At 43.1% G+C, this 17,968-nt stretch overlaps 1 protein-coding gene across 5 annotated transcripts in view; it reads right to left on the reverse strand.

Moving 5' to 3' along the window:
* KCNC2 (potassium voltage-gated channel subfamily C member 2) overlaps positions 1 to 9,816 on the reverse strand; it is an 88,758-nt gene extending 78,942 nt beyond the window's left edge. The window contains exon 1 of one of the 5 annotated variants that reach the window (XM_026038515.1): positions 9,143 to 9,808. In XM_026038515.1, the coding sequence (XP_025894300.1) occupies positions 9,143 to 9,793 (651 nt within the window). In that variant the 5' untranslated portion in view covers positions 9,794 to 9,808. Of the gene's footprint in view, positions 1 to 9,142 lie in introns of all 5 variants that reach the window. The other 4 variants (XM_026038517.1, XM_026038516.1, XM_026038518.1 and 1 more) reach the window with 4 other exon arrangements.
* Positions 9,817 to 17,968: the final 8,152 nt, after the last annotated feature.

Genomic DNA, 17,968 nt, shown 5'->3' on the forward strand with positions numbered 1-17,968 from the left:
AAGCATACCTTGCTCCATTCTATACTGGTACTCATTCATTATCCACCAAGACACAATTTTTCCTACTATCTTTTAAATTCCTCCATTAAATTTGCTCCACCATTATGGCACCTACGCAACCACACACTTGACTAACCAAGGGGTAACCAACTGTAGTTGCAGTGCATCAAGTCAACTTTGTTGAACATTCATGGACCACAGACACCCCTTTTCTGGGGATAAAAGACAAACTTTCCCATTTCTTCCTCCAAACAACACGGGCGTCCTATCAACTAGTCAAGCAGGAGATCAACTTTGTCCTGCTGCCAAATGCCAAAGCCAAGCCTAGAACACAGACACTACAAAATTTCATGGTCAGAAAGATAAAAATACAAAAGTGTGTAAATCCATTTGTTTAACATCAAATAATACCATGTGATGAACTGAAGTATTGATACAGTTTAGCAAAGTTATTGTTTAAAACTTCTATTGAAATCCTACCCCGCTTAATTTCAACACCAAAAAAAAGTTGCTAGTGCCATTTATTATATGGCTTTTCTATGAACATTTGATTTTTAAAACTATAAAATTATGAATCATAGAATAATTACTAAGTACAAGGACTTCATCTTCCATTATAAGGGAAAAAGAAGACAGGAAGACCAGAACATGATCCTGCAAGTGCTCAAACCTTAGCTGCCCATTCAGCAGAACATTTCAATATATGTTTAATTTTAAGAACACAAAAAGAATAAATTGCATATTTAAGTAGTTTCCAGATTAATGCCATCATGTTCAAGATGAAAGCCAGATATGTTTGCATATCAATTATGTCCTAAAATTCACCTGGAATCTGAAGACAGACACTAACTCTAGAATGTAAAGTGCAAGAAAACTATTTTCCCCAAAAAACAGACAACAAAGTTCTTCTCAAAACAAAACTGGATTCAATTATGATACTGCAAACCTGCTGTCAGGAGAAATAGCACATCAGTCAGGATAGTAACAAAATGATCTCAAATAACCAGTTATTGCAAAATTGCCATTCAAAGAAGTAGAGGACTGCCAAGTACCAGTGATAAAAAGAGACAGCTTTCTTAAAAAGTAAGTTGAATTTTTGAATACCTCTAAGAATAAACACTAAAGATTAAGCCTCCTTGCAGTATTAAGCATTTAAAAATAAAGAAATTTTATATTCACATGTTTGCATACTTTAAAAGCTTCTTTTACCTTACCGATTTTGATCACCAGTTAGAAGGAAAATCAGTGACTGCAGAGGCTTTTGCCAAAAACTAATTGCTACATGCTTAATTTCCCTTGATCTTACGGTAGACAGCATTTAAAGGACTAATGCATCCTGTGACCATTTGTGTTCCAAAAAATTAAGTAGGCCAATAAAAATATGATTAGAAGAAATTAAGAATAATTTTAAGACCACCATGATCAGCCTGACACTATTTGAGATCCTTAAACACTCTATCTCAGTGCTATGACAGGCACTGATGAAGCCTGAGATACAAAATCATTAGGAATTCAGCCAGTGCTCCTTATTACTGCATTTTTCACATTACTCTTCTGCAGCCTTCCTTTTCTATGAAACTTCATGTTCTCAAAAGCAATACCCAGAAAGAGAATTGTCTTAGCCATTTATCAAGTTACAATTTTTCATTTCTGTTGCTTTCAAACCCCACACGCCATCCAGACCTCCAGCACTGGAGCACTTTCTCTGCTTTTATCAAAGGAAGCATTTTAGTGTGGTGGAAATCATTCCCGCCAAAGCAGCACTTCTCTTAGGATAAAGATTAAGCAGTCAAAAAGAGGATTACTGCTAAAGAACTAGCACTCTATACATTATCAAAACCAGGAACACAACCTTGGAGAGGTACTTGAGCAACGTGTTCAACGAGTAGATACACTAAAAAATACAATTTTGTACGCTCTGTACTGATGAAAATATACACCTATTTGTACTTACACAATACCTATACAAGGGACACAGTTATTCGTACCTATACAAAACTATGCAATAAGCTATACTTGTATTTATTGCAGAAATACATCTACATGATCCCATGCAGTATACACATGATGTTAGTGAGGCTTACATACTACTCTCAGCACTAGGCTAGAGGATTGTTCTCTTCTATTTACAACATATTGCAGGAGAATGATATATGCTTAAGATTCACCTAGAATCACCAAGAAACTTATATTAATGCAGAAATGTATTAAATTAGCTCCAGTTTGTACCTATTCAAGAGGGAGAAAGCAAAGCAGTGGTCTTCAACTTAATGACTGAGCCCTCAGCTGGAAGATTACTTCCTGCAAATTAAGCAATAAATGTAGATGTACAAGAGGAATAGAACTCTGGACACTAAACAAGTAGAGCTTTGCCATGAAATAGGTATAAACATTAAATACATGTAAGAACATGTAACAAAGTATAGGCTTCTAAAACAAAAAAAGCATCCATGTCAGAAGAAAGATTTCCTTTGAAGAAAATTAAAAGCCTCTTTGTGTTAATTTTAAGAGATAAACTAGTATGTATACATAGATGTATGTCTATATATGTAATTAAAATAGGATTTTTGCTGAATATAAAACGCTGAGTCTTTTGTAGAGAGGAGACTAAACGAACCTACTTCGTTCACATAAAAGTGCTTTAGTCATCAAAAAGTACTAACAATTGTATCGATTATACATATTTGTAGAACTAAAGAGACTGTGGCTTCATTTTCTTTCTATGCAGCTATTTCTACGGGTATTTCTGACAAAATACCATTTAATTCTAGCAAGCTGTGTAACATACCACAATAGGGAAGCAGATAAACCAGGTCATCACTACAACTTGCATTCATGTTATCATGTTGATAAATATCACCAAAAGAAGTTCTTACTAGAATTCTTGTTCATATTTCCACAACAGTATGTTGCATTCCCCATTTTAAATTATTTCTGATGCATGGTGCATTTCCCTCATGTTGCATCCCCTGCATCAGGCTAAAGGCCTTTGGCAACAATGGTTACTGTAAGAATGCATATACGTTCAACAGGATCTCTGCATAAAAATCCTAAATAGCCTGGCTTAGCACTGATTTAAAAACAAGTTTTTGCTCCTATGCAATCTCTATTTTATACAAGAAAGAGCATGTGAGTGAAAGAATGATGAGGCGAGTAGAAAGGAATAGCACTACTACAAGAAATAACCATTAGTAGAACTACATCAACACTTCCAAATGAGATTCCAAATATCATCCTAACTATATTTTTGCCTATTTGCTCATGGTAAAAAAGCAAACTGCAAAAATCCCCACAGGTTTTTGTACTAGATCAAAGAGTTTAGAAATTGTACTGGCAAAAATAAGGTCTAAAGAAGAGTTCAGTAAAGAAAATTAAAAGGAAACATACCATCTCTTCAGGTCCTAAATACAATGAACATAAATCCCCTTTTTGTGCACTTATTCAGTGAAGAAAACGAAGCCTCCTCAAGACAAATCAGAACGTGAAGTGCAAGCATCAGGGGGGAAAAAAAAAGTTATCTGTAGTAATCAACAGCATCTAAACAACACTTAATAATGAGAAGAACTTGTCCCTATCATCAGTAAAATGACTGGACAGCAATTCATAAGGAATTATAAAACTAGTAAGAATCTGTATAGGAGGACCTTTCCTCTTCTCTAATCTTTCCACTCTGTGGAAAGGCACAGACAGAGGCAACTGTTCACAGGAAAAAGAAAATAGGAATTCAAACACTTTTTGTACACTGTCATTGAAGGAGAAAAAGATAAGTAAATTTTATAGAAAGTTCCTTTTAAAATATCTTTAAGTTCCTATACTGAAGGAAAAAAAACAAGGATTTCAGAGTGGTCCAAGTTTTGACTTTTCCTTGATTATGATTCATTGCAAGAACATCAAATTCCTCACAGAATATTTACAAATATCTCTTGGGTTGGGTACCAGACACTGTATGAATATAAGGACCTCAAAAATATGATTTTTCTTATGTCACATTTTCTTTTCCTATTTCCTGTGTCTATATAGTAACGTGGTATCTTTGCTAAATATACTATTGAAGTCTCCACAGTATTCACAAGAAGTTGTGAGTTCATTCTCCAACAATCCTCCATTTACCCAATATGAAGTTCTCGTCCCTAAAGCAAATCATTTAAGCTTTTTAACACTGTAAACAAAATTACAGATAGCACTTTATGCATTAACTGAAAAGAGGAACAGAACGTTGTCTACCAGTTTTCTCACACAAAATAATTCTCTCACTGTCATTATCATGGACTATATACATTAGGCTAATTTTCACTTCTAGTTGCACCAAAGTCAATTCAGAGTAAATCCATTAACCAAATTTCTCTAAAAACATTGGAAAATGAATGCGGCTAGTGTATATGCACATATGTAACAGCACCTATTCCTGAAATGATAGTACTGATCATCTCTGTGGCATTTATGTCAGTGCTGTGACAAAATGCCTTTCTGAGATTAATAAGCGGCAGAAAGAAGGTTGTTTTCAATGGAAAAAAGGAAGCCAAGAGCTGTCTTGTTTCCATGGAAACAGTAGCAGCAGCAGGCAGAACAGCTGTAGAGAGAAAAGGCAGAAGTTAGGGAGGCAGAAATCTTTCTTATTTTACCTCACTGACATGCCAGTGCCATCAGCTACCATCTAAATTTAATGTAGATCAAGCCAGTTTATGTTGAACAGGTAATTTATTATGCAACAACTTACAATTAAGCTTTCTAACAACCAGCACTGCAGGCATAAATTAATAGGAATCACCTACAATGTGATCCAGTACACGTGAAACTATCTAGTCAGCCCATGTACATGCGAAGCTATGGATTCTATGAATATATGTAACAGTGAAGCATTATCATTTCTGTCACTAGATACAAATCTCGCTTTAAAAGGAAGCACAGCTCCCATAGACAAAATGCTTCATTCAGACGGGATGACTGGTTTTAGCCAGCTAAACTACTGGTCTCTTTTCCCACATCACCCTTTACTATTTTGTTTATATACTCTTAGAGTCATTTCCAGACTGAAAAACTCTGCAAACCTCCGAAATTATTAGAAGGTAACTCCTAACACACATTTGCTTTCCTTGTTGAAGATTAAATGAAGAGTAAAGGACCTGCACTTATGCATTAAAGGGCTCTCCTATTATCTTTTACTATTAATCTACATATGTGTATTCCGAGCTGAACATATTTTCACTTCATTCACAGTGCCCTCATCAGACTACCCCAGCAGTGTTGTGTACACTTACACAGACACACAGACACAAAATAAAAGCTGTCCTGCGTCACAAACAACCTAAGTCCTGAACATATTCCACACAAATCATTTATCCTGGTATATCAAAGGCAGCTAGCTACCTGGAAAAAAAAATGCAATCGAATCTTCAAATAAAGGGGGAAGATGCCTTTAGTAATAACGTTCTCTTAATGATGCATTCTGTCACTTCAGTATTTTGAGCAGATCTACAAAATCCCCCCCAAAAAAACCTCTCTTACCCTGCTCATTTCAGATGATTCTACCTATCACCAGCACTGCAAATCATTCCAAGCTGGCTTAGACACTACAGGACCCTGACAAGGAGCTCGTGTCAGTGTAACTTTACTGAAAGCAGTACATATGCACCTCATACTTCCATTCAACATCAGATACTGCCTACTGCTGAAGTCCAGCCTTCATGTCAAGATGAAGTGGGGGTAAGATCAGTATTTTTAAGAACACTTACAAGGTCTTAAGTCCAGACTGGAAGGCTGTGGGAGGTTTTATTTGCATTTTAGTGACTACTTACAAATACGCACAGGGAACTTTACAAACACTTGCCAATTAGTTATTATCTTTCCCTTGTAAATCAAGTAATTATGATGTTGCTTATAGATAAAGAACACACAGCAAAGGGGCTATGCAAGGAGAATTAGAGGCAGTGGCTGCTGGCGTGCCCTAGGCCACACGGCTCTGCTGCAGCTGCTCCTGGGCCACCCAATTTGCAGTCCCTGTCCCTTATCTCTGAACAGATTTACAGTCCTCGCAAGAAGTGACAGGCATCTGGCTACGACGTTCATGAATCCCCGGCCCACTTCGGAGTTCCTGTAGTAAGTACACAGACAGGCCGTAAACCTCCAGAAACATCAATGACAAATACTAATTATTTCTTTATACAGAATCATATTTCAACAATCATTCAAAAGGCCTAAAAAGCTTAATTAACTTGAAACCCTGACGCTGAGGCATTTGCAGATGGGCATTTGCAGACACTCTTTCAAACTTAGTGCTTAATGATGCACTTTCTCACACACTATTTAGACATAGCTTTGGGCTTTACTGCTCTAAAATACATTGAATGCTCTGCAAATACGTTTGTGGGTATGAAACTCACAGTGCATACATGTGTTTCAGATGAGCATAGTAGTTCCTGTTATACTCGACACACAGAAAAACTTAGGTGGTTGCCCAACACTTCTCCTTCTATGCCATTATCTCCTGTCAGTATCTTTCCAAAGATACATAATAGTATTCTGTCAAATAGCAGTGTGTGATTCATCGCTGTATCACTTAAGCCTGCAGTAAAAGGAGTTCCACTGTACTATTTAATTTCAGTTCAGTCTATAAAATCCAAAACAATAAAATGAAAACAGAAATATTTAGACATGACTCTTGAGTTTGAGAAGCAAGATGTTGCAGGTTTAAACTCAACTGTACATAGGTATATTACAGTATACTTCTATAAAAAAGCAATATCAGTAGATTTCAGTATCTGAATTTGAAAGTTGACAATCTTTGAGAACCTCAGATGAAATGTATCTTTTTGCTAACAAACCAGTTTCACTATTTACGTAACATCATTGGATGGGCTTGCTAGAATAATCCTGCGCGTGCACTATCCCCCAATAGGTTACCATGGCAACTTATATTTGAATTTCTGTATATTTCTATTTTTAGAGATCACACTTCAAGATGAAGAAAGTCACAATGAGCCTATTTGTTAATAAAAAAAAGTGATTTTTATCTTTATCACACTTTCCAGAACAGACATTGCTGAAGTTAAATCAGGCAGGAATTCTAAATAAATAAATAACCACTGCAATTATTAAGAAAGTTTACGCCTAAGCAGTCTCACGATAATTTAAGTGCGCATGAGTCACTAACACTGTAACACTATGAGGTGAAGAGAGATATCTGATGAGTTTTCTCTTGATTTCAGTCTTTCAGGTTTCAAATCTTCTTGAAATTTCTTCTTGAAATTTCAGGCCAGGATTTCACCTGAAGTGGTTTCAGAGCCAAACATCATCTCAGCTGCCAGACAGCCAAACTGTACTTGCCAGGACACACAGAAAGTGGCGTCTCTGTTTAAGGTGTGCGAATTGTTGCATTGAAAGTAACCTCTCCACTCCAAACTCCAGTAACCAGGAGCTTAAACTGTTTTTTATATGTTCAAGTGTGCTTGTTAAGTGTATGATAGTCCTTATATACAAATTTGCTTACTGCTTTAGAAGTTGTCAGCAATTCTCAAAATTGTCTTACTCCCTGAAAGATCAACACACTGGGTAGCAGTCCTGAGGAGAATTAAAACACTGACTTGGACTCTAACTAGTTTTTATAGCTCTGTCACTTTCTTACTCAGATGAAATCTGAATATAACCATTACGAAGCAGTTCTGCCACTACAGAAAGAATTATCTCCTGAAACACAACTATTGCCACTTTTTACTCAAACTGCTGATGCTAAAGCTCAAGATATTCTAGTAAAGATGGACAATTTAGAAAACAACCCTTACGGGTGCTATCAAGGAGTTCAAACGGACAGAAAACACGAGGGGCTGCTATAATCTCTAACGGCAATCACCTTGCCCATCTCCACATTTCACCTGGTAGCTTCAATATAATTTTTACCTCATACTCAGCGACTCCCTAGCAAAACAGAGGCCAAAGGCTCTGTACTGGACCAGCCCCAGGCCCAGGCGGCCGACACACCTGTAAGGAAGCAGCAGGTGACGGAACCGCGGCGGAGCCACCGAGCACACGCGGGTTTTGTCACGAAACTGGCAGCAACGTTTGCTTTGAAACTCAGGCAGCCAAGATGCGAGCAACACGTGCATGTCACTGACGAGCAAAAATAGACACTTGTGGTAGTTTTTCTGCAGAACTAATCCCACACTGAAAATGTATTTCAGTAGCATTTGGAGCCAGCTGCCAAGGGAGAACAAGCTGGTGCTCGGTTTTTGAAGCTGTAAACATTGCTGGCACCCGGCAAAGGGCAGTAATTACTCCAAGGCCTTTTGTGTGTTGTTTATTTAACTTATTCTGCTAAGTAGATAAGAGTTACAAACTTCTTCATAGGAAATGGATGTGGCCATAAGGTACTATTCAGGGAATCACTTCGCATATGCTTCTGTTTGCATCTATGAGATTTCCAAAGACATTCCTATGGCTGATCTGAAGATGACTCTGACAGTAACTGCTCTATTTCAAGGAGGGGGTTTAGGTCTGAATGCTTCACGCACAATCCCGTATGTATGTTGCAATAGTTATTAACGTTTAAAAATAAATAAATAAAAAGCATGCTTCCCATGACAATTCCTTCTCCTTTTTTTCCCAGCATATCACAGAGCAGATTTGTTGCTAGTTGCTTTTCTCACTGCTACCTTGAGACCACCACAGTTTTTTCCCCTTATAAGGAATTACGAGGTCTCCTTGCTCCAAAGCCACAGCTGGGAAAGCGAACCCTCATCACCAGTGGCAGCAGCCACTAAGATGCAGAAGCAGATTCAGAATTGCCCCCAAAAGCCAAAGATGTTCAGTGGCAAAAATCTAAAAAATCCCGATCTTCCTAAGGGCAGCCCAGCAGAAGCCTCTAGCTCCAGACAGGGAGCCAGAGCAGGCAGGCTGGAGCGCCAGGGTCACCCTCGCTCTGTGGCATTTGCACCTCTCTTATGGGTGCAGCGCGAATTGGACAAACAGTGGCCACGACGGCAGCACCACTGCACCCCGTGGGGCTCCTGGGTGCGTCGGGACTCCGGATGCGGCCTCCCCACAGGGGCCACCGCTGTCACCCACACCGGGCGCGGGGCAAACACACCGGGCCGGGACGCGCCGCCCGCCCCGTCCCGTCCCGTCCCGTCCCGTCCCGCCGCCCGCTTACCCTGGCGGCCCGCGAGGAGTAGGGGTCCTCGAAGAGCGCCCACACGCGCGGCTGCAGCCGCCGCCAGCGGCCGCCCTTGCCGTCGGCAGCGCCGCCGGCCGCCGCCGCCACGTCCTCGATGCCGAGCCGCTTGGCGGCCAGCTCGTCGTCGTCGCCGGCGCCGTCGGGGGGCGGCTCGCCCGTGAGCAGGTCGGGCGCCTCGAAGATGTCGAGCGCCTCCTCGGCGTCGCGGTGCTGGCGGTAGGTCATCCAGCAGCAGGGCTCCACGTCCGTCTCGTCGATGCCCCAGAAGGCGAGCTCCTCCTCGAAGAGCGGCCCGCACACGTCGGCCGGGCAGTGCAGCTTGCCCGTGCGGTAGTAGTTGAGCACATAGGCGAAGACGCCCGGGTGCCGGTCGAAGAAGAACTCGCTGGCGCCGCCGCTGCTGCGCGGGCTGCAGCTGCTGCCGGAGTCGGGGCAGCCGCCGGGCAGCGGCGGCGGGTTGGGCGGCGGCGGCGGCTCCTCGGCGCCCGGCGACTCGGCGCCCTGCGGCTCGCAGGCGAGCAGGGCCAGGCGGGTGCCCGGCAGCGTCTTGAGGGTGCTGCGGTAGGTCTCGTGCCGCGTGCCGCCCACGTTGAGGATCACCCTCTCGTTGTCCTCGAGCTTCCCCATCGCTCCGGGTCGGACATGACTGGGGAGGGCGCGGGAGATGGCGGCGGAGCGGGCGCGGGGGGCGGGCGCCGGCCCCGCCGGGGCGCCGGGCAGCTCGGCGGGAGGCTGCTCTCCGCCTTGAAAGCAACGACAGACAAAAATCAAGGGGGGGGGGGAATCAAGTCCCCCAAGCTCCACAGCTCCCTTTGCCTCCTGGCCACCGAGCGCAGACCCCTGGGGCGCCCCCAGCCCCGTGGGGGCCCCGGCCGGACCCCGCACCCCAGCCCGGGGCTCTCCCCCCGGATGAGCCCAGGGACACGGGCTGCTGCTGCCGGGCCCACCCCCGGCTCCCTTCGGGACCGCTGGAGTGGGGCGGCTGGAAGAGAAAGTGAGCAGTTAATTATTTAATGGCCATTTATCTTTTATTATGCTAACAGCGTAATAAGGAAAGAGAGAGGGGGCAAAAAAATATTGGAGGTTTCTACCTTCCCCCCCCCCCTCCTCCTCCTCCTTTCCCCTCTGTCTTGTAGGAGGAAGGATTGCTCCCCGGGAGGAAGCCCCGCGCGCGCCGAGGGCAGCGGGCACGCGGCGGGGCAGCGGGCACGCGGCGGGGCAGCGGCACGCGGCGGGGCAGCGGGCACGCGGCGGGGCAGCGGCACGCGGCGAGCTCGCCCCGCTACTTTCTGGGCTAAACGCCGAGGCTGCGCGGGCAGCTCGAGGAGGAGCCGCTGGCTGCAGAGCCGGCCGCGCAGCTGCCCCACGGGCGCCCCCGACCCCCACGGGCCCCCCCTTCCTCCCCGCCAGCCCTCCGATACCTCCGCGGCGGCCGGGAAAGCGGCTCCTCTTGCCACGCCGCTTGCTCCGCAGCGGCTGCCGGAACCTCGGCCGATCTGCGCCTCTCGCTGCCAAGCGGGAACTACTTGTTGTTTTTTTCCATGTTCAGGTAGCGCTTTCACCTCCCTCCATGCTCAACTCCGGCAGGAATGAAAGCCGCTCCCGCCGCCCGCTCGGAGCTGCCGCCGCCCTCATGTCACAGGAGGGAGGCGGCGAGTCCGCATGGGGACAACGGGCGGGCATCCCCGGCACGGAGCGCAACCATGGGGCGGCCCGGGACCCCCGCGCACCCGCGCTGCCCTCGTCCCGGCGGCTCCGCGCACGAGCCCGAGGGTGGAGGCGCCGCTCCCGGCAGGAAAGGCCCCTCCCCGGGGCGGGGGCAGCGCGCCCGTCCCTGCGGACCCCCCCGACCCCCGCTCCCTGCGCTGGGGGCTGCACGGAGGCGACAGCGAAAACAAACAGCGCAGCCATCCCCAAAAGGCAGCACCACCTCCGCTCAGCTCCGTGTATGTGTGGTTCACGTAAGGAAAACACCAAGAAGGGATGGGGACCGAGGAAAGCTGTTTGGCGGAGGGGTGCAGGGAGAGCAGCGCCTGCCCGCGGGGGAAGGTTCCTGCCCCACGTAGCGTCCCGAGCAGGGGTGTGCGTGGCTGCAGTGGGGAGAGCCCCCCTCGCTTCCCGGGCAGCCCCCCTAGACGGCAGCTGGAGCAGCCCCTGCCTCCCGGTCCCTTTGGGCATGATGGGGAGAGGGGCTGAGGAAGGGAGATCCAACTGCTGTGTCAGCCCGAGGGAAGCAGGTGTCGAGCCCAGGCACAGTTCACACGCATTGCACTCTGTCCTCAGTGCAGTGGCGGGGAAGGAGGGAGAGGAGAGGTTCAGAAGTTGAGAGATCCAAACTACCCCCCTCTTAATGCCTTGCTCGGGACTGCCGCCAACCCCACTGAGTTACATTCTGCAGCCTGCTCTAGTGCTGCCTGGTTTCAGCCAAGTGGGAAGCTGGTCACTGGGAAAAGGAGCTTCCAAACTCCCAAAGAAGATATGAAAAGTGAGAGGTGATTCCTGCTGCCACTTCCTCAAAATAAAGTTCATCCTCCATGCCAAGGGCAGTCCCTGGCACCCCGGAGGGTCATGACTGAGATGAATCAGAGCTCGTGGTGGGAGATGTGCTGGCTTTGGGAGGGCAAGGCGCTGCTGGAAGCAGTTCTCGGAGGACACTGTGCTTCAACCAGATTGCTTTAACCCAGATCTGTCTGTATGTGGCACTCATGATGTAGATACAGAATCCCAGAGCAGCAGAAACTTTTAAGAAATGTTTCTAAAGCTTACTCCAGATGCACATTTTGAAGTTCCTAAAAAAGAAAACCCAGGGCAGAACATACCCTGCCAAAGCAAATCTAATCAGTGAAAACTCCTGGGAGCCCAAATTAATATTCAATTACATAGTTATAAATCCAGTGGAAAAGACTTACCCATCTAATCTGAAGCAACACTGCCATACTTCCTTCTGTAAAGGGGACATTTGTGAAAAGGAGATAATTCAGAAGGAGGAAGCGGACCAAAATGAGTATTCCTTGTCTTCTCTCCAACCTATAAGGAGTTTCTGGAGAAATGCAGTGTATTGCAGCTCTGCAGCATTCATCCATTATGGAAAACCATAGGGTGGCCATAGATGCCAAATGCCAGGCAAACAATTAGCACAGGAGACTAGGACTTCCCTCTGAACTATCTGCTGAAGTCCCACATGCATGGGAGGACCAGCACTTCTGTCACCCACCTCCACCATGAATAAATAAGACTAATCAGGATGGCCTCTCATAAACAGATTTTTGCAGACATACATAGTAATGTAAATGCCATGAGAAAGGGCTATATTCTGAGAAATTCAGTTACACTTCAGGCTCCTTAAACCCATTTCTTTTTTATTACCTGATTGGTCTGATGGTCTCTTTCATAATAGTCCTTCAGTAGAGTCAAGATGTCCATATTCTACAACATCTGTTACTAAATATAATGCTATTTATTTCTCTGTGTGTCATTCTTCTTTTTATTTTCAGCGTATGACAGATTTCTCAATGAAGGATGAAATTATATTAGAATTGACTTTTCAGAGCCAATATTGTCCTGAATGATATCACAGAATAAGCAGACAATATTCTACGTAAGCTACTGCTGTTACATTCATTAATTCTTTCTTTCTTTTTTCCCCAAGAATACTGTGACCTGAATTTTTGCACCCCTCAATTTCCAAAAATAAAAGTGAGAGCATAAAAGGGAGACGTGTTAGAAATGAGTCTCCTGAACAAGCTTTACCATGAAATAGATTGGCAAATGGAAAAAAACAAACAAGCCCAATTCACACAAACTCTCAAAAACACTTATGTTCAAGTTTAGTAGAAACCTTCCAGGACATGAGGATTTAGGGTTTTCTTTGAAGAACTGAGGCGAAGCAAAACACAACCAATTTGTCCTGATGGACTGGTGTAAAAAAAAAAAAAAAAAAAAAAAAAAAAGTCCCGTTTTATTTTTCAGCTGGTAAAGCAATAAACCTGGATGTGAAGACGGCTATATGGCAACTCAAGCAAAATGACCATTTTACTTGCTGGCAGCCAAGCTCTAGTACCACAACGCAAAGCCATTAGATTTACCAGCTATCCAGCAATAAAAGAGCAAGTGGAAGAAAGGAAAGGCCTTATCTGAAATCATGATTTGTGGCAAACAAAAACAGACTTAAGGACAACTGCAGTGCATCCAAGTTACAGTCATGCTCTGAATCACCTTCTGGAGGAGCTCTGTTGAAGGGAGAATGCTTGGGAAGATTAGCTTGCCCAGCTAAAGATAGCCTTTTGGAGGGGGAGGTGCTACATGGGAGGCACAAAACCTTGTATCTACTGATTTTTTTTCTGATGCAGGCAAGCATTTCATATTTTTCACGCTGTAACTGGGAAAGAAAAATCAATTTTGTAATTGAAAATTAACATTGAAGACAGAGCGACACAGCCAAAATATGATCGGCTTGTACCAGTTTAGTTGATCATGAAATAAATGAAATAATGATTTTAAATATTCACTGCCACTAACATTTTATTAAGCTTCTGCTTGTTTCTCTTACTTTTCCCTCTTTCTTATAATCATCTCTACTACAATTACATGTAATAATTCATTACAATTCTTGCAGAACATGACAGCCACATTATACAGAAGTACACAGATACTAAGACTCACACTTCAGCATTTCTTGCCAAAATGAGGAAAGAAGGAAAGCCAGGAAAATTTGTATTACATAAATGACCGTGAAATACAACTTTTAGGAGCCATGGGATAGTTAAAGACTAAAAACCAGCAGGCAGTTGTTGCTATTTTTAAAAGACTAAAATACAACTGCATTTTTATTTAATAAGGCTGAAATGTAAAACTGGTTTATCCGTGGTGAAAACAGGGCTTAGTGTAGAAAAATATAAACAAAACTGAGTTGAACAAGGCAAGTGAACAAAGTGTGACAGCCACTTTGAAATCAGTCTCTTTGTCCCCCTGTAGCAGATAGAAGTCCTACCAGGCCCTGCATTAGCAGAAATCTACTTTATATGACTTCACCCACCCCAGGCATTCAATTCTTTGTGAAACTGTGGGGAAATTGGTATCCCTCACTGGAAAATGCAAAACTGGAAGGGTTCTATTTATATTATATATTTTTGCACACAAACCCAAATGTTCTCCTGATCTCTTCTTTGTCCTGCAGTTCTCTGACAGATGCACAGAAGCACAGACACTTTTAAGATTCCACAGTTAGGTCTCTCTTTGTGAGTATCCCGTATCATAAACGATACCTTTTTCTTGAGCTTTCAAGGGTCAGGCAATTTCAGAATCAACCAATTATCTTGGCAATATCAAATCAAATGGCAATAAACTAAGAAATTCCCCCGGTCAAGACTGTTTCACCCACCATAGTAAAAAAAAATACATGTATAATAATGAAGTCACATAATTCAATCAGCTCCTATAGCCATTCTCATAAATTTCCAGACCCAAAGTACCTACTGTTACAGTACGGCCCGGTTCCTTACAAACTGTCACCTTTCACACTTAATGCCAGAATGGGCACTAGTCCTAAAAAGTAGCACTCATCCTTTGAAAAAATGCCAATCATCACAGGATCTTCTTATAGCACCTGCCTTTTTCATTCAAGACAGGCTGCCCTTTGGCTCTCCCTAGTTACTAATGCCAGAGGTATTGGCAAGGGAAGAAGAACAAGAAGGTGGAACAAAAGATTAGTCACCTGTTTCTGTAGTAGTTCAAGTGGCTTTATCAGTGCTGATTCACATTTGTGGGATGCACATTTTCTCGGGAGATATAGGATATTACATTTTGCTTATGAAAGGTGGCATTACCCCAGGCTCTGTACATACTTTTTTTTTTTTTTTTTCTTCCTCCCAATACTGATTCTGAAATAGTGTATTTTTCATCTATCTAGACAATTTGCTTCAACTCCGGTTAAAGGTTAGTGATCTTTCTCACTGATAGCTCACTGGCACACAATGCTGCTTCGGAAGGAGTGTCACTTGCCAAAAAAAAATGTGATTTTATAAAGAAGATTAATTAAACAGAAAGGTACTGAGCTCCTCTATAGGCATTTCCTCTTTAGTTGAGGTAGAATATAGAGACTGGGCTTCTGTCAGGGCCTCTACCTATTTACAAAGAATGAAAAATGTATTGGAATGACTCTAGTCAAACAGAGTCCTGAGGGACAGGGAAGGAACACAATATCTCCAAATTAATTTCAGCTCCTGAGTACAAGCTCAGAATGGGTTGATCTTCTTTCCGTATGCAATGAGAATGCACAGAGACATGAAAACAAAAAAGTGGGGAAATGCCCAAGTTTGATATTTTCTCTTATAGTATAGAGACAAGCTAGCCTGCATGTGAACATAAACTTCATGAACATTTCGGGAAATGCCATCCGAGAATTTCTGCAAGTTTTTTTCTTCATCTGTCTCATTCATTGCTACTGAACCTTTTTGGATGATACATCAGTGACAAAGCTTTGTTACTATGTATGTGTTCAGAATAATGAGAACCTCATCCTGGTATAGTTCTTAAGCACTCCAATAATACAAATAACAAAATTAGCTGTCATCTAAAAGATACTGGCCAAATTAGATTCTTCAGCTACAGAAGAGCATGCCCTGAATGTACAAAATCTGTCTAAACGGGCAAGGTGCCTCACTACCTATTTTAGCAGTCTCTTCAGAAAAGAAAAAAACATAGATCTGCAATATATCTTGCCCTGAAACATCTGTCATTTTCAGTTCATTGACAAAGACTGTATTAAGAAAGAGCCAGATTACAGGACCACTGTACAAGTGATGCCTTATAAAGAAACTTAGAGCAATCATTAGTTTCTAAGTCTGCGAAAAGACTGAATTGAGTTGGATATATGTACTCACAGGACAAAGCATACTATAATTAACAAAATCAAGAAATAGCGGCATCTGTCATGAAGCAGACCTCTCACTATCACCAATCAATATTCAAATGGTGATTAAACAGCTAGTCTATGCTTTTAAGAATAGGAACACTGACTAAAATTCTATAGGAATGGTTTTATGTTTCTCTGTGGCACTGTTCCACATGGCTTCTGAATTCCAACAAAGCTAAACCAAGTCTACCTCATCTATGACTCCTTGTGCGCCCAGCAAACTCCATTGTTTTGGTTAATTTTTAGTCTGAGTCAACAGTGTATTTATCCCAACAAGACAACAATCTGCTTTAATAGTTTATCTTCTAATGACTGCATAGATGATCCTTCACTCACTCCTAAAGAAGCAGCCATTTCCTTGATCATTCCAACAGCAAATAGAAAAGCCTTTTGTAATGATATTTAATTCTCTACTCTTGTTTCACACTTTAATAGTTATGTTTGATAATGACTTTGTCTTAGGAGTAGTAGTAGTTATAGCTTATGTGGCAGAAGGGAAGCTCTCAGAGTGCAAATAGTTCAAGCCTTACGCAGAGTTCCACTGATTGAGGCAGGCAGGTTTTAAATCAGATGGCTTAGCTATGCAGGAAGCAAAGAGCTTCGTTCATAGCATTTGCAGTCTCATATAGCAGACCCAATCTCAGTGTATGCAAGCTTGATTAATTTTGACTGTCTGCATTCAGCTACAGTCAAGTTTTTCTCTCAGATTTTTTTTTTTTTCCATATTACTTTGCAGACAAGATTGCCCAAATCTGGCCTGAGCTGTCTACTGCCATGGAAACAGCACAGTATTCTCAAGAGATAAACACTGCATCTCCTCTGCTTGTGCTTCTGTGTTTCTTGCAAAAGTTAGAGGTGCTGGCATAGATTTCTGCCATAAGCAGTAAACTGGATCACTGTCCTACCTGGCAGGGGAAAGCCAGAATGAGAAATACCACACTCATCCCGGGTCGAATGGTCAGCATTTTCTCCTCAGAGGCAAGGTGGCAGTGATCCTTAAAGAGCTATGCAAGGTCATGTTCAAGAAATGAAGTCTGGACAGAAACGGCCTAGATGATTCTCCGTTAGTAGCCCATCTCTTCGTTTGGGGAAAACAAGAGATTGTAAAACAGCAAGTTCCTTTTTTAAATTTTGGTGTGTCTGTAAGTAAGTCAGCTTATATATTTAATTAGCATTGGTCACACTGGACAAGGTTTTTATTTAGTCATTAGAGTTACCTGCTTCCAGTTACACTAGAGCATTTCAGCAATATTTGATATCATTGAGAGATTTTTTTCCCAAATTTGTTTTGAATTGCAGTGGTCTAGTTGTTCAGTATCCTGAAAAGCACAAAGGGAGTTTGGATCAATGGGGGAAGTGTGGGCCCAACAGTACTTTTGCTGAAGATAGTACTACAATGTAGCTCTCACTGAGCCTACCTGCTGAGGATACCTGGTGCACTGAATAGGGGAGGGCAGTTATAACCTAGGCAATAAAGCACCAACCCCATACCTCTGTCTTTGCACATGTGACATAAATGGAGCTGTGGAGTGACTTCTATGAACTGGGGGAAACAGCGAAGTTGATACATTAGCATTCCTGCCCAAGGTCTTGAATGTCTTTTATAATTGAAGCTCAGCATGGAGAAATGTGGTTAGACCTTAGACTTACCTGCCCTGCCAAAGCAGAAACTAGAGCAGGGTTCACTTTTAACATTCACCAGTTAGCTTAAATGTGGTAATTTCCCTCAGATCCTCTATCCTAAAAGATGTCTCCAATCTGGAAGAGATAGGAGACAGGTAGAGAGCCTGAAGGCTTTAGCACCATATCACAAGCACCTGAAGTAGCTGCCAAAAGTTAAACAATGCACTAGCCTGAGACTGAAAAGAGACTTGCCACAACAATTTGTG

This window comes from Nothoprocta perdicaria, unplaced genomic scaffold (assembly GCF_003342845.1).
Source record: "Nothoprocta perdicaria isolate Ctin4 unplaced genomic scaffold, notPer1 scaffold_211, whole genome shotgun sequence".
Classification (NCBI taxonomy): Eukaryota; Metazoa; Chordata; class Aves; order Tinamiformes; family Tinamidae; genus Nothoprocta; species Nothoprocta perdicaria.